Source organism: Megalobrama amblycephala, linkage group LG17, assembly GCF_018812025.1.
Source record: "Megalobrama amblycephala isolate DHTTF-2021 linkage group LG17, ASM1881202v1, whole genome shotgun sequence".
Lineage (NCBI taxonomy): Eukaryota > Metazoa > Chordata > Actinopteri > Cypriniformes > Xenocyprididae > Megalobrama > Megalobrama amblycephala.
Genome location: NC_063060.1, coordinates 31,234,660 through 31,261,301, shown reverse-complemented (window position 1 = coordinate 31,261,301; position 26,642 = coordinate 31,234,660). Strand labels below are relative to the sequence as shown.

The 26,642-nt window shown below is 35.6% G+C and overlaps 1 protein-coding gene across 3 annotated transcripts; it reads left to right on the top strand.

Moving 5' to 3' along the window:
- Nucleotides 1–5,732: 5,732 nt before the first annotated feature.
- Nucleotides 5,733–22,314, top strand: crtc1a (CREB regulated transcription coactivator 1a). 3 transcript variants are annotated; one of them, XM_048163459.1, is made up of 14 exons: nt 5,733–5,996; nt 7,466–7,582; nt 10,319–10,456; nt 10,593–10,654; nt 11,635–11,729; nt 11,901–11,965; nt 12,045–12,088; nt 12,314–12,525; nt 13,191–13,327; nt 13,447–13,617; nt 14,946–15,050; nt 16,260–16,346; nt 17,184–17,364; nt 21,223–22,314. In XM_048163459.1, exons 1-14 carry the CDS (start codon nt 5,871–5,873, stop codon nt 21,372–21,374), a joined length of 1,692 nt encoding a protein of 563 aa, XP_048019416.1. In that variant the 5' UTR covers nt 5,733–5,870; the 3' UTR covers nt 21,375–22,314. The 3 variants fall into 3 exon arrangements, with proteins under 3 accessions (XP_048019416.1, XP_048019415.1, XP_048019417.1); XM_048163458.1 differs by having other exon boundaries at nt 11,880–11,965; XM_048163460.1 differs by lacking the exon at nt 14,946–15,050 and having other exon boundaries at nt 5,735–5,996; nt 11,880–11,965.
- Nucleotides 22,315–26,642: the final 4,328 nt, after the last annotated feature.

The following is a 26,642-nucleotide window of genomic DNA, read 5'->3' as shown; positions in this document are numbered from 1 at the left end:
TATAGGCAAACCAACAGAAAGTCCAATTTTCGAGCTGGTGCCAGGCTCGATGATATTTGTAGAAGTATTTCCTGGGACACTAGTGCTATTTATTGACATGGTCTAAAAAAGACAGAAAAAGATGTTATTATATCTAAAATGACAGCAAACACATAAAAATTTAAAGCACATCCACATTTCACAAGAAGAGAAAGTACTGTTAGTACTGTTATGTAAAATGAAATTAATCAAATTGACCTAGAAAAAAATTGTACCATTGAAACCCACATTTATTGTTCATAATATAACCAAACTTACCGTATTGTGTAGTGAACCTATATCACCTATGTCTGTATCACAGCAGCACGCAGAAATGGTCAAGCTGCCGTTTGGTGTTTCTTTTTGCAGAAAGACTTAAAGTTCCTCTTTCGTTGCAGTAGTCATGCAACCTGGAAATTCACACCCCCACACAATCATTCTTCCTGTTGTCTTCCTATAAACAGTTACTTGCTCTGAAAATGAGATTTTGTGGGTTCATGTTAATAGGAGCTATAAATGATATACAAATAATAATAATAGCTGAGTGAGCACGACCTCCTAAACGTTACCAGTGTCTAGATTGCTCATAAAGTACTCCATTTGTTCTGTAGCCGATGTCGATAACACAGCCTTCATAAATAATTGAGTTTAAATCATACTATAAAAGCTATTGGTAACAATATATGCTACACTGGCTCATAAATGTACCAGTACCAGAAAAATCACTGAATGTGACTAGTTTGAATATACAGAAATGAAAGCTGGTTAACCAGATCAAGACTTCAAACTGAAGCTCAGAATTAGAAAAAAAAATGAAAAATTTGAAAGTAGCTCAGATGTTGCGGGTAATGTTGATAGTGGTGATAGATATAGACATCCTCTAGAAAAGAAGGAACTCAGTAATGCTAACATTGCAAGACCAACTAGCACAATTTTGCTCACAGCTTTTTTTTTTACTAGGACTAACGTACTGACATGGTTTCAAAAAGATGGCAAAACAATGTCAGCTTAATGTAAAAAGAAACAATAAAGTTGTGGTCACTGTCCTGGTCACTTTTGTTCTTATATCACCCCCTGGTGTTAAAAATGATGCATTTGCCTTCAAACTGTTCATTTTTGTTAGTGGGAAAACTGTGAAGATGAAATAGTGTAATTATTATTATTATTATTGAAAGAACTACATCATTCTTGATAAACAAAAAGTCACTTAATGTGTCACTTTGAGGCCCATTCTCAGTAATGTTGACTAGCATCAAGCTGGAAAACCCCTAATTCAAATCCATAGAAATTATGGAAAATGATTCCGGTTTCAATGGAAATTGTTTTTTAAGTACAGTATGTTGTGTTAGTTTGTCAAACAGATAGCTCTGTTTAACTACTTAGCCCAAACTAGAAGACTAAACTAAATGAAACTTGATTTTCCAGTGTTAGGTTTGCTCTAGACAGATAAACAGGAGCTAAATGGGTTCTTCACTTAATAGTTAGCCTGTGAAAACAAAAGCTTCACCTTCAGGTTGCAAGAATTTGACTTCACTTCTATTTTTATTTTCAGGACTGTGATGCATATCACTTAAAAAAAACCATAAAAATAATATTTAATTAAGAATCATGAATGAGAGACTGTCTGATGTGAAACATATGGGAGTGAAATCGTTAATGGTTGGCTACTGCAAATAACCCTACATGTAACTGAACATATTATGCAACATTTGATTGTTATCTCAACTATACAGAACTTCTGTTTCTCTATTAAAAAAACCCCAGATGCTGTAAAACACTTCCTTCCACATGCTTGCATGGTTCTGTTTAATTTGTAGCCTACTTTACAAAATAAAATGAGTTTCATTTCATATTGCTCAAATCGACCGTGACGGCTGCAAGTAGCTACGTTTATTAAGAGCTATAACTAAACAATACTAGCATAGCATTAAATATTAAATATGATATGCATCATGACACATCTGGGTTGACCCGCCATCTAACTACACCTGGCAGGCAGAAAGTTTTTTCTTCATTAGAGTTGGGAACTGAGAATTGTTCTTAATCAGAAACATTAAAAATAAATATGGGAACCAAAGGATCTCATGACCTTTCATTATTAATACTGATTAATCTACAGTTTGAATTTAACACATGCCACCTCTTGATTGTCGAAACAAATGGCTCATATAGGGTTAGTTCATCCAAAATGAAAATAACCCCATGATTTACTCACTCCTCAAGCCATCCAGACAAATTCAATCGGAGTTGTACTAAATAATGCTTTATAATGGCAGTAAATAGGGGATGAGATTTTGAAGGCCAAAAAAGTGTAACCATCCATCATAAAAGATATCCACACGGCTCCTGGGGGTTAATAAAGGCCTTATGTGTTTGTGTAAGAAAAATATCCATATTTAAAACGTTAAAAACTAAAATAACCAGCTTAACGGACGAGTAAATCATGGGGTAATTTTTATTTTTGGGTGAACTATCCCTGAAAGAGGCGATTCTAAAGCTCAGAATGTCTTCCCAAACGAATGACTCCCATGAGCTGGTTAATCCGTCTATGAATAAAAAGTTGTGTTTTCATCATGTCCAACTTGACATAAATAAATAATTAATACAGGCCCAGCTCCAGCTTTGAACATATGGGCCAAGTGAAATTCCTGGTTGCCCCAGAGTTTTAACATTATTTAATTTTTTCCCCATAACAAAACTTTATTTTATAACAAAAGAGGCAGGTCTTTTTCACTGGCCCCACCGCAAAAAAATAAATAAAAATATATTAATAAATATAAAGACAAGTAAACAATCAATAATAACATAAGAACAAATGACAAGCAATAGCACAAATCAGCTAATACAATCAGCTACAGATGACTTCAACTAACATCATTATGGAGTAGCACAAAAAATATTCTTTGAGGTTCCTAGAACAATTAATATGCAACATGTCTAGCCTAATAGTCAAAGTTTAGAGGTAATATTAAATACTCATTCGATAAAATACAGGATGTGATCTATCAGTTGATCAGCTGAGAGATCAAAAGCATGAATGAATTATGCAAATTAATTGTCTTTTATTCTTACTATTTACTTTTATTGTAATGTTGTTGTTTTATTGTGACTTAGGTTGTTAGTTTTGTGATGTTCAGTGTTTTTCTTTTTATCTACATATTTTGAGTGTCACCTTTGTTGAGATTAATACGTTGATTCTTAATGTTTGTTTGTCTAAATTATACAATAGTTCAAAATTAACTGCACAATGCGTTTTGAAATCATCTCTGATTATCACAATACTACTAGATCTCAAGCTGTAGAATGTATTATGAACTATGCAAAATTAATATATTGGATGAGAGCAGTGAATCAGGCCGCTACCTGATAATTACCATCAACAGGTAGCCAAACATCACTAGAACATACTTCCTCTTGGTTTTGCTTGTCAAAACAAACGTGTTCTGCAAACACAAAGTTATGGCAGCCAGAGAAAAATTATAATGTTAAAAAGTCAAGGGTCAAGAGTCCAACTAAAGCAAACACTAATCTCCATAATGGTGACTTCGAACCAAACATTTTCAATAAAAGATCAACATCTAAGCAACTGGTAATTTTCAATAAGAACTTTTATAGATGCATGAAAGAAATAAAGTCAAACTGGTTAGTATTAAGTGATACTGGTAATGCAATTTTTTTAAATAATGGAGTTGTTTAATCATCCTCTGCTGAGATCTTGAGAGATTTAATGTCTTAAAGTCTAACAGCAGGTGTTTGTTACTAATACAATCATCACTCAATAAATGAATTATCTTATTAACTCCACTCTTGAATGGTCTTGGAGTTTCTGGTCTTGACCACACTTCTGGTCTTGGTCTTGGAGGACTGGTCTTCACTACATCTCTGAGATAAACACAAACACATTTATGGCCTGGTTTCACAGACAGGGCTTAGATTAAGCCAGATTTAGGCCTTAGTTTAATTAGGACATTTAAGTAGCTTTTATAAACGTGCCTTAGAAAAAAACATTACTGGTGAGCATTTAAAACAATGGCACTGACATATATGCCAGAGCAAGTTGCTTTCAGTTAAAAAAATTGCTTTTACAGTTGAAACCGGCCATAGGCTATATGTGTTGTTGGCTACACAGATTGTGTCGAATGCTATGAACAAATACACAGGTTGTAACTACACATAACTATGTTTAAAACACAGTTTTATTTAATATTGACACAAAATGTGTAAACTTTTCCCAACCCTGTTCCTGGAGGCACACTAACAATACATGTTTTGGATGTCTCCCTTATCTGATCCATATATTTCTAGTCTTGGAGTTTCTACACTCTAAAAAATGCTGGGTTAAAAACAACCCAAGTTGGGTTGAAAATGGACAAACCCAGCGATTGGGTTGTTTTAACCCAGCGGTAGGGTTAAATGTTTGCCCAACCTGCTGGGTAGTTTTATTTAACTCAACTATTGTTTAAATATTACTGTATTGCTTAATCAAAATTAACCCAAAGTATGTTGGAAATGAACATTTATTAATGTTCAATGAATAATTATTAAACAATAAACATTTATTAAATTGCTTATTAATACATGTATATTAATAAACTATTAAACTATTACATTTATATTAATAAAATATTAAAGCTTATTAATAAACATTCACCTTTTGTCTATTATTGTTGCCTCTAATTGCATCTGGTTTTTAATTTCCCAACTATTTTGGGTTCATTTTAAGCTAGCCATATAGCAATTTTTAAACAATAGTTGGTTTAAATAAAACTACCCAGCAGGTTGGGCAAACATTTAACCCAACCGCTGGGTTAAAACAACCCAATCGCTGGGTTTGTCCATTTTCAACCCAACTTGGGTCGTTTTTAACCCAGCATTTTTTAGAGTGTACTAACGAGCTGATGAGTTGAATCAGGTGTGTTTGATTAAGAAGAGTTGGAAAATGCGTAGTGTTGGTGTGCCTCCAGGAACAGGGTTGGGAAACACTGAACTAGAGTGCTACATAATATGGGTAATTTTTCTACACATTTCTTCTAAGAGTGTAATCTAATTACACTGTTATTACACTGTAATTAGTCATTAATTACTTTTTTTTTAGAGTATAACTTACCAAGACTGTGCATAAATTATGTTAGGAAATTATTTCAGATATTAGTTTTAATGTATTTGTAATATTTCATTTATTTTTAATTTAAATATGAAACCAAAACGGCCAGTAGGTGGCAGCAAGTCACAGTCTTAATGAATGAGTTGAATCTTTCAATCAACGATTGGATTGAAATGCTAATTTAGCAAAAGACTGTATTTATGAATGGTTGGCCTAATTTAATTATTTTCTCATCTGATTCGTTCAAATATGTTGATTCTTTGAGGAAGAAAACACTCCGTTGATCGGAGGCGCAGCAGTTCTGCTGTTTGTTCAATTTTCTTTGATGGGGCAAAAACAGCATTTTTTTTATGGCAATCGGCCGAAAAGCATGATCTCTCTCAAAATCTGGAGCTGAAATATTGAAATCAGTTATTTGGCGTGGGGCCAGGGTGGGCCATGCTATATCTGTTTAAATCTTAAATGATCTCATAATTTAACAACAGACTGCTGAGTGCAGTGACTTATTTTTTCTTAACATTTCTTCCCCTAATGTATTAATGAATCATTGATAGAACCGAAGGAATCAGCATCACCTTATTCCCATTTCTAATCTTCTTTCGTTCACACATGATCATCCTCGAATCTCTGTAGAACAGACGAGGACCCCGCGCGCTCCAGATGTGCGTGTTCACTATGCCCACGCGCACGGACGCGCGCACGCAGCAGCGTCTCATTGAACCAGAGCGGAGCTCAGGAGGAGAGAAACATGGCGACCTCAAATAATCCGCGAAAATTCAGCGAAAAGATCGCGTTACACAACCAGAAGCAAGCGGAAGAGACAGCTGCGTTCGAGGAGGTGATGAAAGACCTGAGTATTACTCGGGCGGCCCGTGTAAGTGTGTCTGTTTTCTTTCTTATGACAGCATTCATTAGCAGCCCGACGTGCGGGGCAGAATTTATGTTGATACGACACGCACGGAACCCGCCTGTCTGGACGTAAACAATAACAAACGCCCCTCTCTAGTGCGCGTTTATCTCTAGCGTTGATTAATGGATTGCCTTCCAATGGACGTTGTTGAGATATTTGATAATAACAGACGGTCACGACGAGGCCTTATAAAAGTTGCCATGCTCACATCTGCAGTGTATGAGTGTGAATGGATTGAGCATGTGTTTTTGACAGCCACAATACAGTCTCTCGCCGTTATAGCTGGACTGTAAATCAAGGCCATATCCAGTGCTGGACGCTTTTTAGCATCTAAATTTTAATCTCAGGTGTCATTCCTTACTAAAGGGATAAACGTCAATGTTTGTATTTATGTATACATGGTCTCAGTTAATAATTTAGCAATAAACAACAATGTATTTGCTCAGTTCAGCGTTATTGCCCAGTGCACTTATGCCAAAAATAAGGACTCCAGCAAACTGTGATGACAGGGTTGTGATCACACAGACATTGCTTGCACTGCTTTACTAACATCCCACCCCAGATTCAGACTAAATACTACTTATTTTAAAGTGATGCTTACATTTTTTTCTGTTTTGTTTTTGTTGTTTACTTGTTGCTGTTTAATTTTAGGTGCTTCCAACATTATATAAAATCTGCAGTATATACATGATAACATTTGCATGCCCAATGTGATGTATTTAAAGGGATAGTTTACTCAAAAATTAAAATTATCCCATGATTTACTCACCCTTAAGCCATCCTAGTTGGATATCTTCTTTCAGAATCGGAGTTATATTAAAAAATATCCTGGCGTTTCCAAGCTTTATAATGGTAGTGAAGGGGGCTCAAGATTTTGAAGTCCAGAAAAGTGCATCCATTCATAAACTTCAGAGGTTTAATAAAGGCCTTCTGAAGCCATAGTTTTTTGTTATACATTTATAAATATATATATATATATATATATATATATATATATATATATATATATATATATATATATATAAATATATTGTGTTCGTCACACCTAGGATTGCTTGAGGGTGAGTAAATCATGGGATAATTTTCATTTTTGGGTGAATTATACTTTTAATGCAGCTCTTTTTCCAGCTGATGAACAATAAAAACATTGACATCAAAATAAATTAAGTTTGAGCATTTAAAGTGGAAGGCGACATAACCGCAGAGAGATCGCTTATAATTGGAATGTAGATGTATGTTGGTATGGACGCTAATATGGTTATGGTTATTGTTACAAAGTTTCCTTCCTTTTGTCCTTATAATTGGAAGTAGCCTCTTTTTCAATTAAGAAATATCACTTCTGTAATCCTTGGATGTTGTTTACAGCAGGGCAGTTTTACTTTAATTTGTATCTCACAGTTTTATTGGTTGGTTGTTTGTTTTCTTTCTTGCAGTTACAGTTACAGAAGACTCAGTATTTACAGCTCGGTCAGAACCGAGGACAGTACTATGGCGGCTCTTTGCCAAATGTCAATCAGATTGGAAACACTACCATTGACCTTCCCTTTCAGGTAAGGAACAGGTGGTATCGAGTATGAATAGATATGTGTATTACAAGTTGTGTACTGAAATGTTATCTTCATGTTAGAGCTGGATGATTCTTGATGAATGAAGAATCACAATTTTTTTTTTGTTTAAAATAGAGATCACGATTCTCCCACGATTCTGAATAGAATAAACTAAACAAAATAACATGTAATTTACTAGAGGTTCTGACAAAATGTTAATTGCTGCAGTCTATTGAAAAAATATTTAATTAATTTGAACAAATTATTTAAAAAAAATTGTTTTGAATGAATTATTCAATGATTCACTCAGAAAGACTTCAGTTGCATCCCAATTCTCGTACTTTTGCTATTCTATGACGTTTTTAAGTACAAATAGTGCGAGTAGTGAGTTCACACAGAAAATTCCAAAAAGAAAAAGTACACTTTAAATACCCGGATGATGCACTTAATTAACAGAAAAAAACGAAGTGTGGAATGTTGGATACTTCATGCACTCAACTGTCGCAGCTTTAATTATGTAGCGGAGGGGAAGGGGCTGTCAGACTCTGATGTTAAATAACAAAATAACCTAATAAGATGAATCGCCTTCGATAATAAACGCGATATTGCGTAGCTTGTCAGTGATCTACAGCTCTGTCTATTAAATGCCGCTCCATTTGAAAGCAGGTGATGGCGATTTAGCGGTAATCAGGGAACCGGCTTTACTGATGAAATGCGCGTGACAATTGCATGCGATATATTGCCCAGCCCTAAACCTTATACAATTCACACACTACACGGATGAATACATAGTGCATAAGTACATAGTGCATAGTATAAGTGCATAGTGTATAGTGCGTCATATGGGACACAACTTTCACTTGTTTCATTACTGGATGAATCAGCGTTTTTGAACGAATCCCCTGAATGAATGATTCAGTGACAAACTATTTTTTTTAAGTCACTTGTGCTACCTACTGGTGTAACAAAGTAATTGATACAATCTTTATTTGAAGCATCAAGTTACTTTCAAAAGGTTTAGTCTATTTTGATTGCAACTGTGGACATCAGTGTTTATATCCAAACTATAAACTTTTATTCCAGTGCTTCTGTGATAATCTGAATATTTCTAACACAGAAATAACAATACTGTGTGGTTGAAAAGACTAAAAGGGTCTAAAATTAACACTCGCCAAGCACTAAATGCAAGTAAAAATCGGTGTTGGCGAGTATATGAAACGGTGTCAGTCGCCAGTTGGTCGGTAACATTTTTATGGATTTCATGAATTTTATGAACAATGCAAAATTGTAACAACATGAATATGAACAAATATGAACAAACATGAACAACGCTCGGGACAGTTGACAGGGCAGTGTTGCAACGTCACAAAAGTTTAAGCCTTGCCAATTAAAATATTTAAAGGTGCCATCGAATGTTTTTTTTTACAAGATGTAATATAAGTCTGAGGTGTCCCCTGAATGTGTCTGTGAAGTTGCAGCTCAAAATACCCCATAGATTTTTTTAAATAAATTTTTTTAACTGCCTATTTTGAGGCATAATTATAAATGCGCCGATTCAGGCTGCGGCCCCTTTAATTGCTTGTGCTCTCCGCCCCCTCCCGAGCTCTCAACTCTATCATTGCATAAACAAAGTTCACACAGCTAATATAACCCTCAAAATGGATCTTTACAAAGTGTTCGTCATGCAGCATGTCTAATCGCGTAAGTATAGTATTTATTTGGATGTTTACATTTGATTCTGATCCGTGGCTAACGGCTAATGCTACACTGTTGGAGAGATTTATAAAGAATGAACATGTGTTTATGCATTATACAGACTGCAAGTGTTTAATAATGAAAATAGCGACGGCTCTTGTCTCCGTAAATACAGTAAGAAACAATGGTAACTTTAACCACATTTAACAGTACATTAGCAACATGCTAACGAAACATTTAAGCTCAAGAAGACGTGAAAGGGAACTCAATTTGTTACTCGCACGCTGTGTGGGAAATTTTCTGTGCTCAAACATCCGAAGTGCGCGCCAAGAAATCTGCATCTCAAATAGTGCACCAATACTAAATTGAGCTCTCTTTTCATGTCTTCTTGTGCTTGAACAGACATATTCTAACAAAATTATGTCAAAATGCCTTGGCAAGGATCCTTAAGGTAGGAAGACACCAAGCCGACGCCGACGAACTAGTGGTGACGAAAGCAGACTGCGGGGTTGGCTCACGTCAGCAGCGTCTGTGTCCAAAATTGCCCTTAAACATAGTCAGTTATGTCTTAACTGAACATAAACGGTTAAGAAATAAAACGCATGTGTAACAGTATATTGGATCTGTGCGTTCGCTCTTAAAGTGACAGCAGCCTAATATTCCTGCTGCTGTTTGTGTATTCAATGCTAATCAAATAACAAAAAACAAAGAACAATCACTCATTGCTCTTGACTGAATATCGTTTGTAACTTTAATAAGGATTAATATATGTTTCATTGGCTGGTAAAAAATATTTATGGCAGGTACATTTTCTAAAAGTCACCGGCCATTGCCAGCTGTGGCAAAAAGTTAGTTTTAGGCTCTGCCTATACATGACAACTGCTTTCTCTGGCTCAGCGACAGCAAATGTTTGCTGTGAACTTATCAAAGGTTTAATAGACATAGCTGAATTGTTGTCATTTAGGAATGACAAGATTGAATCAAGATTGTGATCTTTTAATGATTAATAATGCAGCTCTGCTCATGTTTGTTGGTTTTTATCAGACTCCTTTTCAGAATTCAGTATTGGACACAAGTAGAACGACTCGTCACCATGGGTTGGTGGACAGGGTCTATCGGGACAGGAATCGCATCACGTCGCCACACCGCAGACCCCTTTCCGTGGACAAACATGGTCGTCAAATATCCTTGATGAGTCTAGTCATGAATGCAGATGGAATTATTGCACTTCTTTGCTCTGCTTGGCATATAAAACATATTTAAAATTTCTGTGATTTGCTTACACTGACATTATGAAGTCCTTAATGCTGAATCTCACATTGACAGCTGTCCATATGCCTCTGTGTATCTGTCACCCCCACCTGATACCAGCTGGAGGAGGTGAGAGTTTATACTCACACAGTCTGTTTGCATGTGCTAAAGATTGTACATACTGTATGTGCAGGACTAATAATTCAGATAGCTGTTAAAATTGCATGTAAACAATTCAGATTTTATATAGTAATATTGTAACTTTTAAGATGTTTAAAGGGGGTATATGTAGAATTCAGAAACCCTTGTTATTATCGACACCGGTGGCCTTTAAGTGAACTGCAGACAATAAATTATCGTTCATGCTCACACACGTAAAGTACAAGAGAATGAATGTGATTCAGAGCCCCGATATACTCACAGCGAAGATGTTTTTTGTTCTTCGCTTAAAAGAAAAAGGAATTTGGAAATACCTTTGCAGCAATATATTGTCTAGGCTGCTGAGAGCGACTTTTAGATGAATATGGAAATATGTGCTGTGCACTTTCCTCTCAATAACAAATTAAACACAAAAAAAAAATGACAGCGGTGAGAAAGCAGCTGTTAAGAAAGCATCTGATCATAGTGATGTGGATATGTTTGCACAAGCTACATGATTTACCGGCATCATGACGAAAGATAAGGTAATTAAAATAACACTGTTATGATAGTTTGAATATAAAGTATGTTGAGACTATATAGACTGTATAGATTTGTCTATGTGAGACTTTAGTTTCATGTGTCAGTCCTGCACATAAAAATCAGTTTACAGGCTTTTATAGACAACCTAGGAAGTCAGGGCAGGTCTCGTTTTTTAAATTTCATTACAAGCTGTTCACACATTGGCAATACTAAAAATTATTAATACATGAAAATTCTTACATATAGCCCCTTTACTTGTAAATTGTGTATTTTTTTTTATGATTTTATTTTTACCTTGCCTTTTATTATAATATTGCTTACTTAATGTCAGTAATTATCAGACCTTCTTACCACTCTATTGTATTTGAATCTTGTAATTTTACTTTTACGTCATGTGATTCTTGAATTTCTTTGTGCTTGTTCTGCAGAACCAACTCAGACTCTGCCCTGCACCAGAGCACTTTGAACCCAAACCAACAAGATGCATTTGCAGGAGGGTCTCAAGATTTGCAGCCAAAACAAGGTTTATTTTAATTTATTTTAATTTTATTTTATCTATTAAATGCTGTCATCAATGATCTAATGCCAGGTTAAAGGTTGCAGTGAACTATATCCTGTAGATTTTCCCCCACACATGTTTTAGTGTATGATTTCATCCCTCTCTATGTACTAGTTCTTCTTCTCACTATGCCAGGAACAGGGGAAACTGAAAGTGACATGGACAAAGAAATTCAAAAGCTGATATGGGATCACAAAAAGGTACATTTTAAAATAGATTTCTTTACTATGGTTTTCATATGATCTTTTATCAACATTATTTATCGTTTTTTTTTCATAGAATACTTCACCAAGGCACAAGTCAAACAAAATACCTGGAATCAAGTAAGTGCGGTTTCATTAGACTTTCTTTTTGGGGCTGATAGTGTAGGTCCATGTTCATTTGAGCAAACAATCATCCATTTATTATTATCCAACAGCCATCTAGACATACCTACTCCTTTTACAGCAGCCTTATTTTATCATATCATAATCAGTACAGTGGGCTTTTTCTGTTGACATATCTATTTATCCTGCTCCCATTTTACATCCCTCATGTCATTTCCCCAGCATATTTCCATCTCCAGATCAGGAAATGACTACATCTCTAATCCCAGCGGCACACAACACAGGCGGCTCTCTGCCAGATCTGACCAACATCCAGATTCCCCCTCCGCTCCCCACACCTCTGGACCCTGATGACTCCTCGTCCTCTCTCAGTGCCTCCAACAGCACTGGCAACCTGGCTAACACTCAAATGGGCCTCACATCTGCCAGCCAAGGTGATTCTGACCAGCATACATGTTAGGACAGTGTTTCTCAACCTTTTTGACTCCCAAATGACCAGTATTCGAAGGGTTAATGCTTAATTATGTCTTGTAATGCACCTTATTATGCATTGTATGCTCTCACAAACAATTGTAATCAAAGTTATAATACATTATAATACTTAACTATTCATTGAACACACCTTATGAAATTATAATGCATTAAAACACATAAAAAACAACCAACAATCAGAATCTGCAAATATTATAATGGATTTTAACTTTGGTTGCAATTATTTGTGAAAAGATTTAATGCATTATACCATACGTTGTGAATACCTTATACATAAAGGCTTTAAGTGTTACCAAATGTTTTTACTATCAATTTTTATTTGATAAAATAATTGGCATTAGCATATGCACTCTGTGTGTAAATATTACTAAGGATTAACCGTGAGACTTTTTGGACCTTTGTGGACAAGATAAGCCTATATATTGTATTAAATATGTATTAGACGCCACTTTTTCTCTGTAATCTAATAACACTGTCTGAAAATGTCTAATAATTCAAATTTAATGATATCATATCTAAATTGATTTACTCATTTGTATTAGAATTATTAGGATACTATTTATTCAGCATTTGATGTGTGACGTTTTCTTTTCACGTGTGACATCAGCCCAGTCCACGGCGACAGTGTGCTTTCAGCGCCGACATGAGAATGTAGTTCCGCTGATCCTTAACACAGACTCCCAGCAGCATCCGAGTCTTCAGCAGCTGTCGCCCACCCTCTCTCCTCCGCTCACACTAGCACAGGTAACACATCTCTCATACCTCCAACTGCTGATGAGGCCAGATTTCAGGTGGTGTTACAGAAGGAATATTGCTCACTCACATGCTAATAGAATATCTCAATCTGTACCTATGGTAAATAGGCAGTGGCGATAGATGCTATGACGCTGGAGCAGCAGTTGGCTCAGTATGCTTTCTTCAGTCAACCATCCACACAGACACAGGGTGGGCTTCCTCAGCTCCAGCAGAACACCCAGCTGCCACCTGTCTCAGGAAGCCAGACGCAAACCTCCGTTGGCATTGATATTAACACGGTAAGATCACATCTCAGCACTTAGCTCCATAGATCTCCAGTGGATTTCTAGATAATGGGTAGGTACGGTCTGTCAATCAGATCATACAGGGCACTAAGTGACATTCAAAATAATAATGAATACAGTACCAGTCAAATGTTTGGGCATAACTACTATTATACACAATTATAGAAAATAGTAATAATAAGGAATACATAGTCATAGTCTCACAATTCATATATTTTTTTTTTTTCTTTTAAATGTAGTCAAACTGTTTGATATAAAGTCACAATTACAGCATGACTTCCACACTTTCTGGTCCACATCCTCATCCATTTAAAAAAACATAAATAAAAAATAACATTAAAAAAAAGACAATTACCCTACCATTGAAGTTTTTTTTTTTTTTTTTTTTTTTTTTTTTTAAAGAAATTTATTCAGCAATGATGCATTAAATTGATTAAAAGTGACAGTAAAGACATTTTATAATGTTACAAAATGATTTATGTTTGAAATAAATTCTTTCATCAAATTATCCTGAAAAATATTAAGCAGCACAACTGTTTTCAACATTGATGATAATAAGAAATGTCTCTTAAGCAGAAAATCAGCACATTAGAATGATTTATGAAGGATCATGTGACACTGAAGACTGTAATAATGCTGAAAATTCAGCTTTGCCATCACAGGAATAAATTACATTTTAAAATATGATAAAACAGAAAACAGTTAATAATATTTCACAATATTACTGTTTTACCATTTTTTAAATAAATGCAGCCTTGTTGAGCTTAAGAGACTTAAAAAAAAAAACCTTAAATTTTCCTACCTCAAACTTTTGAACAGTAGTGTATGTAGAAAAACTTGTCTATTTATCTATAAAACAAATTTTAAGCATTTATGGATCCTATGATCTATGAAGCCTTAAGATCAAAAGAGTTTTAAAATAATGAAAAAGTGCAATTCAATCATACATGTCCAGACTTTTGACTGGTAGTGTAAATAATGAATTTCAACAAGCAGTGTTCTTTCTTTCTCATTTAAGTTCTCAGCTTATTCTGTTTTAAACACCTCCTCAGTCTTGATAGTACTGGATATAGGTACTATCAAGTAAAGACGAAAAAATATATATATATATCCATTTGTAAAGAATAAGCCCTCTTGTAATAACAAGGTCATTTAGCTGATGTCCTGAGAAAAACATTCTGGCTGAACAGTTTAAATGGCCAGATAATCAGAGACATTATAGTTCATTGTTTCTTGACTAAATTGGGAGCCACAGGCCTTACCCTGAGTCAGAGGTCCCCTACAGGGGCTCCGTTGGTCTAACTTGGTGTTGTCCCATATAGGCTGCTTCCCTCCAGCAGTACCGCTGTAGGGTGGGGTCTTCGGCCAATCAGTCTCCGACCTCTCCGGTCTCCAATCAAGGCTTCTCTCCGGGGGGCTCGCCTCAAGTAAGGGCGAACCCAGCAGCCGCTGCTTCCACCCTGTAGTTTGTTTTGTTTGGAGCAGATCTGGAGCCTGTCCCTTTAGCCGCTCTGTGTGTCCTAGTCCAGTCATGTCTCCCAGTCTCTCTGATCCTGGCTGCTTCGCTGTGTGTCTGAGCACCACTTAGTCATTCTGTGTATCATGCTGAGTAGCGATATAGGCCAGTTTTAATGTACGCTGTACTCATTGAAAGTGCCATTGCTGTTATACATCCTTTCACCGGATCATGTGGATGTTGTGCATTTTGAGCAAAATTGCTGGTTGTGTCAGTTTGACAAAAAATGATGGTCCTTTAAATTGTCTTTTTAAATGAAATGTTAATGCTTTGAACTATTAGTGACTTGCAGATTTGGGGACTAATAATTAGAAATTAGACTTTTGTTTAATTCTTTGTATCTTGCTTGGTAATTCAGGGTTCTATCTGGTACCACTACATATTGTTAGATTTTTTTTTTTTTTTTTTAATCTCTGCCAGCAATCAGCCAAAAATCTATCACAAAGATAAGAATAGGGCCTCACTCTGAAAAATGTCTCTGAAAAATCTTTTATTATTTTGGAGCAGGAGAATAATTGTAGCGATGGATCCCACAGTCTGTGTGTGGCATGTCTGTGTGATTCCCCCCCCCCCCCAAAAAAAGGGAAAAAAAAAAAAAAATCACAAATTTTAACTTTGTAAGTATTCAATTAGAATCCAGATGAAAAACACAAACTTTTAGAGTGGGAATAATGGTGTACAACTTCTTCCTTTTGGTCTCTAAAAGCCATTCCATAATGACTGGGCTAGAAAATATGACTAGTGATTTGCACTGTGTGATGTTTTTTCTTCTTCGTCTTTTTTTTTTTGTTTTGTTTTGTTTTGTTTGTAGATATTGGGTTAGGTTTAGCTCTTTGCTTATCTGTTGCTTTAACAAGGTGTTACATTTCCATACAGGTCACTTGCAACATGTTTTTGTGTTTGAAATTAGCCAAATTGTCTTCGTCAAACATGGTGATACAGAATTGATGTTGTCATTTTTCTTGCATCATGAATTGACGCAGAATGTAAATTTTTCATGGATTTAGATCCTTTCATAGGCTAAGTATATTATTTTAAGGCCTTTGTGATAGTCAGTGATCTGTAGTGATTATTTTTAGCCTTTTCATGGATGGTTATTTCTAATATGTTCTCATTTTAGCACTCGTCCATTCTCGGAAGTGTCTTTGGTGATGCCTTTTACGACCAGCAGCTGTCTCCCCGGCAGACCAGCGCTTTGTCTCAGCAGGTGAGGCAACTATACCAGTGTAAATAAGTTGAATTGGACTTTAGCTGCTGCAGCCCATCTGGGATTTTTTAAGCCACATACAATACATCTAAAGTTTTAATGCAGTTCTTTCTATTCATCTAAATATGTGAAGAATGACCCTGTCCAGAAACAATTATTTCCTTGCTCTTTACATGAACAAGCCACTAGAGGGCAGCTGAAATCTTTGAGATGACAAGTGTAGGGTTATCTGAGAGCTATTCTTCTGTAGTGGCACAGTGGGAAGTGGCATGCTTATGACACAAAAGAGACAACCTGCATCATGTTCTGTTCCCATGTCCTCACTTTACCCCCTTATGTTCCTGTCTATTCTGCATGTTTTACCTTCATTTTTAAAATGGCACAATTTTATTTAAATTTTATTTAAATTATCACTAACTCCCCCTAAAACCATCTTTCCTCAGACAGTAGCTCCTATCTATCTATCTATCTATCTATCTATCTATCTATCATATATATATATATATATATATATATATATATATATATATATATATATATATATGTATGTATGTATGTAAAGCTTTTCATATTTCAAACCCTGTTTTCAAAGTCAGTCTTGATCCCAAGGGGCTTCTTTCAATATTTTGCCTTCTATGAGGACAAATAGGCTCGGTTTATATATATATATATATATATATATATATATATATAATATATATAGTGTACTTTTGAACGGTAGTGTTTATATACACCTTCCATAACTCATGTAACTCATGAAATGTAAGAAGAAATGTAATTTTCTTTCCTTTGATTGACCTTCACTTTACAGTCATTTAATTAGTTTTAATTCCTTAGCTGGAGCAGTTCAACATGATTGAGAATTCCATCAGCTCAAACAGTCTGTACAGTGAGGGATCCACTCTAAACTACTCTCACGCTGCGATGCTCAACCTCACCGGGAGCCACGGCAACCTGCAGGACGCGCAGCAGCTAGGCTACAGCAGCCATGGGAACATCCCCAACATCATTCTCACAGGTATTGCACCTGCCCCGGTTAGATATTGCATAATATTGCATGAACCTTTGTTGTACATGTGCTGACAATGCTGCCATGAAGTCTAGCATCAAAGAGGTCCCTCTAAACTGGGGTCTCCAACCTTATTTCATTTGAGAGCTGCTTTTTAAAAATGAAAGTGGCTGATGGCTTCTGATGTTATACAATATTTAAAGAGACAGTTCACCCAGAAAATGAAAATTCTGTCGTTTTTTACTTACCCTCATGTCATTCTAAACCCGTAAGACTTGCGTTTATCTTCAGAACACAAATGAAGATCTTTTTGATGAAATCTGAGAGCTTTCTGTCCCTTCATAGACAGCTATGCAACTGACACTTTGATGCATAAAGAAACCATAAAACTAATCCATATGATGATAAAACTAATCCATAGGATGTAGAACGGATCCATATGAAAGCTCTCAGATTTCATCAAAAAGATGTGTTCTGAAGATGAACGAAAGTCTTATGGGTTTGGAACGACATGAGGGTGAGTAATTAATGATTCATTTCATTTTTGGGTGAACTAACCCTTTAAATCTCTTAAATAATGTGTTTAACTCTCAAATTAGCAACAATTCAAACAGATAATATACACCTGATAGTTTTTGTATACACATGTCACCCTTTATTGCATCATAACTAGAGATTAAACGGTATGAACATTTCATATCCCAACTGACCATATGCATGGTTACTTCCTGGTTGTCGTTAAGCCAGTTTGGGCATTTTCGGTGAACTGTTAGCTCATCTTTCTGTACTCGCTGTACATCGACACAAAACCATCAGTGGTTGACTATTTAATGTTGTATTCATATTTTAATACAGTAATCACATTTACCTAACTTGACAATAAACCAGTTTTATTGATTGCAATAAAGACGAAGCTATTGGAAACATTTAAGAAATGCTGTGTCTGTAAGTGGACACGCACACGCATTTTTTTTCCCAGCACTTCAAATGTTATTTTTAATGTGATGACCACAAACATTATTTGTTCATCCTTCTGAAATTGTCCCCATTTGTAAACCGAACATGTCAAAATGTAGGAAAACCAACATTTGATAGAAAACACTTTATTTTAAAAAAAATAATAATAATAATTACCACTATAACCAGCAGGTGGCGGCAGAGTAGCATTTATTTGCGCATATATTAGCCATTTCTTAGTTTTTCACTTAGTTTTGCTTTTAAATAAATATTAAACATTATAAAATAGCTAGGTTTAAAAATATATTTTGTCAATGTGAAGTATGAAGTAGGCTACTCACAGAATCTCATGAAAAACAATAACTTTTCTTGTGAATGAATTACACAGAAAGCAAGCACCATACTTTCCGTTTGTAAGAAGCTGTCAGTCAGTGCAGCACAAACTGGTACTTCTTTATTTATTTATTTATGCCGTCTTACGTTTGAATAACTAAATTAATTCTATGCCTCACTATTTATGTGACTATATTCTGATTATAAACTAAGTAGTACACTATTGATGCTCAACACACCAGCAACTGACATTTCACCGGAAGTTTTCCAGCTGGCTTTATATTATTGCGGAAGTTCTAAAGAACGCTCTGTGCATATAGTCAATCAATAGTAACCAAAATGATCAGTTATGGTAACCAAAATGGTTATCATGGTATTGTTAAAATGTGCTGGAAACGTTCAAAAAGTTTTATGTCTCAAACCAACAAACAAATAAAATTAGCTGCTCTATGCACTTTTTGGCTTCATGAACATTAAAGGGGGACTCAGTGATTTTTCAAATCCACTGTTTGGAAGTTAGTCGGGCCGAGTCCAACAACAAACCTCTAACCGATCAGCATCAGGGGCGTATGACGGTCGCAGAGAGAGAACAAGCAAGAGGGAGATTTGAAAATAAGAGAAAAAACAAACAAACTGTAGAACGAGAAATGGGACACAATACAAAACAGCTCAAAAGAATATCACTGGAATGAAGGTTTATGCCTGTGCAAGCGCTTTAGGACCCAGTTTATATTAGAAAAGCGTTCCAGCGCTGGAGAGAGCTAACAGGGAAGGCCTGAAAACTGCTTTGATCCTGCTTATCATGTGTGTACACTGGGTTTTGATTGTCTCGAGCTGCTGTGCTGTTTGCGACTAACAACAAACACTGTATTTACTCTTGTGTACTTTACGTTCATTTTTTGTGCATCCTTGTTGTTCATCAACTGCACTTTATTTTTCGTCAGCTGTGATAAACAGACATACACTCTCACATTGCGTGTGTAACAGCGGCCAGATAGTGAGAGTTTTGCAGTTAAACCACTGCGCACTGACGACCACTAGAGAAAGCGGTGCTTAGCGTCATTGGTAGAGCATTTGCCTCGCATGCCAGCAGCGATTGGGTAGCGGTTCAAGTCCGACACAGATCAGGGTGGTTAGGATTGGAGTGTGAGTTTTGTAGGCGGAGCAATGAAGAGAGGGGTGTGTTTGTTTGGGCTGATTTCAAATATCAACAATGTCCAACAGCGTAGTTCAAATACCACTTACTGCACCTTTAAAATGAAAGCGTATTACATATGGGTGCCTTACATAGCTTGTTATCTACTATCCTGTACATGTTCAAATAAAGTTTTGACAAAAAATGTTTTATAAAATGATAAACCTCAAAATTCAGCCTTTAAATCATCTTTATGAAAAGTCAAAATGATAAAGTGTAGGCATTTTATCTGCTCCAAAATTCGTAAATATAAACAGTTCTACATAGGCTACCTTATTATTTGAAGTGTTGAGATTTTTAGTATGCCCATTAGCTTATTTTTCATCCATTGGTTAAAATTAAAGGTGCTCTAAGTGATGTCACGCGTTTTTAGGCCAAAACATCTCCTCACTATCCGCTAGCTGCCTGTCCCCTGAACACACTGTAAAAAAACGCGGTCTCAGTAGTCGCCACAAGCTCCGAAAACGGCAATAAAAACAAACTGGTGCAGCCTGGACCACGAAACATAATAAACATGCTCCAGCCAATAACCGACAAGAATGATTTTAAATGCGCGTTCATGACTGTTTCAGGAAGCACGGAGGGGAGGGGGAGGGGGAGGAGGAGGGAGGGTGTAGCTAGCCTCTGTTTTGTTTGACAACACTTCGAACATCAACAGGAAGTTACTCCACCCAGGATCACATAGAGCACCTTTAAAAAAAAAATTGGTCTGATTTTTGCATTGGTCTGAACAAAAATGGCAGACAGGCTGAATGAAAATGTAAATCCACTCTCTGTCAGTAGGTGGCCAAGAGGCTCCAGTTAAAACAAGTCTTTACTGTTTCTTTTGCTGCAAATTAGGCACAAACATATTTCGCCTTCATTTAATAAAACAAACAAAATTAATTCATTTAACTAATTCATTCCTCATGAAAAGTGTTTTTTTTTTTTTTACTTTTCTTTGCTTGAACACTGTCTTTTACTCATCCGTATGCAAACAAAGTTTTCTAGCTAATATTACCTTGTAGTCATATAAGCGTGATGACATGCTTGATTGAAACATTGACGTCCCAGTTTTTTTTTCTATTGTTGGTTGTTATTCTGTTATATTGTAATTACATCTGCATGTTAAATAAATAAAAAACAACCTCACGGCCGATATGTCAAATAAATACTTGATTTGCATTGGAGGGGTGGGACACATGTCTATATTAGCTCACTCTGATTGGATGAAAAGGGCATCTTGGCGATCTGCCTCCAATCAGGCCACGAGCTACTGATTGGTTGTGAGTGACGTGTTGGAGACCCCTGCTCTAAAAGTTTACCGTATTATATTAAACATCTTTTAGTTACAGTCGTGTCTCCTACAAGCCTTTCCAAAGAGTTGTCCAACTTCCTAACAGGTGACGTGAGCTTTGACGCAGATTCCCAGTTCCCCCTGGATGAGCTGAAAATCGATCCGCTGACACTGGATGGCCTGCACATGCTCAACGATCCAGACATGGTTCTGACTGACCCTGCAACAGAAGACGCTTTCCGGATGGACAGGCTGTAATCTTTAAGTATACAATGTTCTTTGTCCTCCTTTGAGATCGGTGTGATTAAGTGGGAGAGAAGCAGCATATCTGGGGGACATTTGACCCTGTTTCTCAAAGTCCATCCTCTGGACAGAGATTGCTGAGAATGTTGCCACCGCATGCTAGGGAAAAATGGGAAAGCAGTGCTGCCTCATCTAATGAATCAACATTTTGAGCAAGCAGCCCATCATTTCTTAGGATAATAAACTCACACCTCAGCAATCGTGGTTCCTTTAGCTCTATATGAGAGAATGTGACACTACATACGATCCCTTGTGGTTCAATCATGTGTTCTTCCATTTCATATCCTGTCGAAGCCCCTCCTCCTCCTGATGCCCACTGTACATGCCTGTTACTTTCCTTTTTTTCTTTAACTACAAATATTTATTTATGCACTTTTATACATGCATATACCACCAAAAGCATTGTTTGTCATGTTCTGATTCATTTTCCTATACAAATGTTTCTTGCTTGTAAGAGCAGTAATGGTTAAAAAGGAGTGTTAATCCTCCCCATTTTAAGGGCAGTCCTCAACAAATTTTCATTTACACATGAACACTAATGTACTTCAGTGGAGTCTGAACATATGATTGTAATGTTTTATAGACGTCTAGTTTCGCCACACCATGCTCGGATAGCTGTATAGCTTAAATAATGCTAATGTGGCTCAAGATGATCAAATTCATCTGGTTGAAAAGTGTCTAACTGGAAATCTTAATATCAAAACAAAAAATTTTTACACTTTAAAAGGGATAGTTTACTTAAAAATTTAAATCATGCCATCACTGACTCAAGCCATCATTGTTCCAAACCTGTATGACTTTTTCTGTGGAAAGCAGAAGATATTTTGAAGAAATGTTTTTGTCTATGGCATGCAATTAAAGGATTAGTTCACTTAAGAATTAAAATTTCTTGATAATTTACTCACCCCCATGTCATTTGAGATTTTTATGTCTTTCTTTCTTCAGTCGAAAAGAAATTAAGGTTTTTGAGGAAAACATTCCAGGATTTTTCTCTATATAGTGGACTTCAACAGGGTTCAATGGCTTGAAAGTCCAAATTGCAGTTTCAATGCAGCTTCAAAGGCCTCTACACGATCCCGGCCGAAGAATAAGGGTCTTATCTAGCGAAACGATCAGTCATTTTCTAAAAAATTTACCTTTTAACCACAAATGCTCATCTTGCACTAGCTCTGCGATGCCCCACGCATTATGTAATCACATTGGAAAGGTCACGCGTGACGTAGGCGGAAGTACTGAGTATTTGTGGTTTTTTTTTTTTTTTTTAAGAAAATGACCAATCGTTTTGCTAGATAAGACCCTTACTCTTCATCTGGGATCGTTTAGGACCCTTTGAAGCTGCATTGAAACTGTAATTTGGACCTTCAACCCGTTGAAGTCCAATATATGGAAAAAAATCCTGGAATGTTTTCCTCAAAAACCTTTTCGACTGAAGAAAGAAAGATTGGATGACATGGGGGTGAGTAAATTATCAGGAAATTTTAATTCTGAAGTGAACTAATCCTTTAAAGTCAGAGGTCCAAAACGAAATAGGGCTGCACAACGATTAATCGAGATTAATCGTTTGCAAAATAAAAGTCTGTGTTTACGTAATAAATGTGTGTGTTCTGTGTATAATAATTATGTATATATAAATACACACACATACATATGTATATTTAAGAAAAATGTTATATTTATATATAAAATATTTATATTTATATATAATATAAAATCTATTTTAATATATATATATATATATATATATATATATATATATATATATATATATATATTTATTTATACATGCATATATTTCTTACATTTATACATGTATGTGTGTGTATTTATATATACATAATTATTATACACAGAACACACACATTTATTACGTAAACACAGACATTTATTTTGCAAACGATTTATCGCGATTAATCGTTGTGCAGCCCTAAAATGAAATACTTGGACCCCATTGACTTTAATTGTATGGAGAGAAAAAAAAAGGCCACACACTGAGACTTAAATATCTCAAAATATACTCAAAATATCTTCTATGTTCCACAAAAAAAGAAAGTCGTACAGGTTTTGAATGACATGAGAGTGAGTAAATGATGACAGAACTTTCATTTTTGGGTGAACTGTCCATTTAAAATGTGCAGCTTATGCACAGTTACTAACAATGTAAAAGGCAGTATCTAGTAAACAACTGCTTTGCATTAGAAACTTTTTTGTGCCAGTGAAACGGTGGTGTTTTAAATCAACAGACTTATAATATATTCAATGTACAGTATGTAATGTTACAATATAACCTATAAGCACAGCCATGGTAACTGGTATAGTCAAAATGATGCTGCAAACTTTAACATTACTTGTAAGTTCCTTCGGTTTACTCAAAAAAGAAGCATGAAGACAGTACATGATCATGATGATCATTTGCATATATGTATCAGAACTAGTCACTGTGATAACCAGATTCTGCCTTACACTGAAGATGCAGTTCTTGTCCGTAGTCCGTAGTTGTTCTCCGTAGCTGAAGGTGTTTTCTGGTACTGTAAAAGTTGCTGTAACTCTTGAGGTTGTCCTGGTGCACAGTTCTCATTCGTCTTCTGGTGGTCTCTTGATATCAAACGCCCAAAAGGGGAGGTTTACTACTCTTTTTAAATCCTGTCACATTCATCTTTTTCTCATTTTTCTCAGACTTTTATACTCTAACCACTTTTGTAAGTGTGAGAATTTTGTTTACAAAATTGAAAACATCTTAATGTTTAAATTATTGAAATGCTGAAAAAATATATATATATATATATACGTATATTATAAAAAAAATATTTTAAGAAATTTTGTTATCCGTGTAAAACTTCTCTACGTACAAGGGGATAATCGGATTTGGATTAATATCTATGCAAAGCATAATCAAACATAATAGATCACAAAAATTCTAAAGAAAAGGCTCAAACAGACGTACGGCTTTTACAGCATCTGTGGATTCTGAGTCCGTGCAGCTGAATTTTACTTGCTACATGGATTTTTTTTTTTGTCTGTTGTCAGCAAAAAGGGGGAAAAAAGAGAAACAGTTAATGGATGAAAAACGTTTGGATTCTCCGTAAGGGATTCTTTTTGTAAGGCTTCTGATTGCACCGTGTAAATTTCCTGTATAAAAAAAAAAAAGAAAAAAGCATGACCTACATGTGCTTTGTCTCGGACAATTGTTTTCATGAGGATCATGCTTCATGTGTTCAAAATGTAAAATAATTGACGGGAAGGATGTGTCGTCAGGTAATCAGTTACTGCTATATTCCGTTACTTGACTGCCTCATCAAAAAGAACAGCATTGCTGAAACCAGAATGTATTTTGACACCTTTTATGTAGGACCAAACATATTACTGAAACTAGCATTATTTTTGTTACTGTGATGTTTGTGTACCTTTCCTTGTGTTTAATAGTTGCCCTCTGCATTGTTGTGGCCCCTCCGTTTCATTTGCAAGAGGCTGCATTGTACAGAGGCTCAATGTTATTGAGCTTTGAGCGTTTTTAATTTTATTATTATTATTTTTTTTTTATTTTGCATGTCTGACCATCACAAGTATTGGTGATTGATAAGCTGTGCACTTTTATCTCTTTGATTATTTTATTTTACATCTCTATCTATGTGTTCTGCATTTGTGAACATACTACATGAGAACACTTCCTACATTTACTTGGCACTTTAATCGATACCCAATCCATTTTTCAAAATCCATTCTTTTCACTACACTCTGAGTGACTGTTAAGTGCACTGGGTCTATTTCCCCCCTCTGTTTGGCCGATTTTGCCTTCTACTCTAAGACAAGTATTTTTGAAAAGGATAAAAGTATCTGTTGTCTATTTATGATTTTATACTTGGTCAACGCAAAAAAAATAAATAACTTTTTTATGTAGTGTTAGGAAAGTATGAAAGTTCCCCGATATTTAGGAAATGAAGGCAGGTTACCTTTCTGTGTGTCAATTCACCGTAGACCAGTTTACCTTTTATAAAGCTTCATCTGTGGATCATAGTGTATCATTACCATGAATTGAACCAATCCAGAACATTTCTGGTCCAGATAAGAGAACATGCAGAAAAAAAAGGTTCTTCATCATTGTAACCCATAACTTATTCAGTATCTAATGTATGCACAGCCTTCATGTACATAAATGCTACACTTATACATTTCTATATTTTAAAATGTAAGAGTAGAGCGTAAAATATCAGGAGTATGTAAAAAAAAAAAAAATATATATATATATATATATATAAATAAAATGAACAATATGGAACTGTATGTTTTTACATTTTAAAATGCTTGAAGTGGACGCTATACTGTCCCTCCGTTCAGGGGTTTCACACTTTCCTCAAACTCATGTTTTAAATACACAGGTCTGTGTTCATTATCAAGTGTGCTCACACTTCTAGCCAAATCATAAAAGAATCCCTGCTGCAAATGTACATGCAGTTTTGCTTTTCAGCTTCTATACACTGAACCTTGTTGAAGCTTTGTGAAATAATATTCTCTTATGTCTTTGTTTTGTAGTATTTGCTGTAGAACTATTTGTTTCTGGTTGATATTCTTTTATTTTGTGTTTTATATGTGTGTGCATTTGGGAATTGATGTTTAAGTACTGTAAAAGTTGTCTTCACATGCTCAAGGTCTGTTTGCTGCAGTGTGTTGTAGATCTGTGATTTCTTTGCAGTGGTTGCTTTATCCACTCAGTTCCTAGATTTCCAAATATCTGATTTGTAGGCCAGTTTTCTTAGATTCAGAAATATTTTCACAAGTGTCCTCCTTATGCAGAAAAATAGGCAGGATACTATAGAGCACCGCACATGACATGCGAACAAAAATATATGCATTGTGGCCATAAATTAAGAATTTGCTCTCTCATTTTTCTAAATTGTGGCCATGATTTATTAATTCGGTCACTCGTTTTGAGTGATTTTGAACTAAAACAAGGGAATGAATTATTACAACATGGTTTAGTAAAACGAGGTAACTAATTATATCGTGTGCAGGCCTTAAAAGGTTAGTTCATCAAAAAATGAAATTTCTGTCATTAATTACTCACATGTTGTTCCAAACCCGTAAGACCTTCGTTCATCTTCGGAACACAAATCTAAGAGGTTTTTTCATCCTCAATAGAAAGCAATGAAATTGCCACATTCAAGGTCCAGAAAAGTAGTAAAAACATTGTTAAAGGTGCCCAAGAATGCTTTTTCACAAGATGTAATA

Excerpts from the sequence above, each read along its gene's own strand:
- crtc1a (XM_048163458.1), top strand. The coding sequence starts at position 5,871 with ATGGCGACCTCAAATAATCCGCGAAAATTCAGCGAAAAGATCGCGTTA. Across the intron at positions 10,655-11,634 it reads CCTGATACCAGCTGGAGGAG|AACCAACTCAGACTCTGCCC; the intron begins GTGAGAGTTTAT and ends CTTGTTCTGCAG. Across the intron at positions 13,328-13,446 it reads CTCCGCTCACACTAGCACAG|GCAGTGGCGATAGATGCTAT; the intron begins GTAACACATCTC and ends TATGGTAAATAG.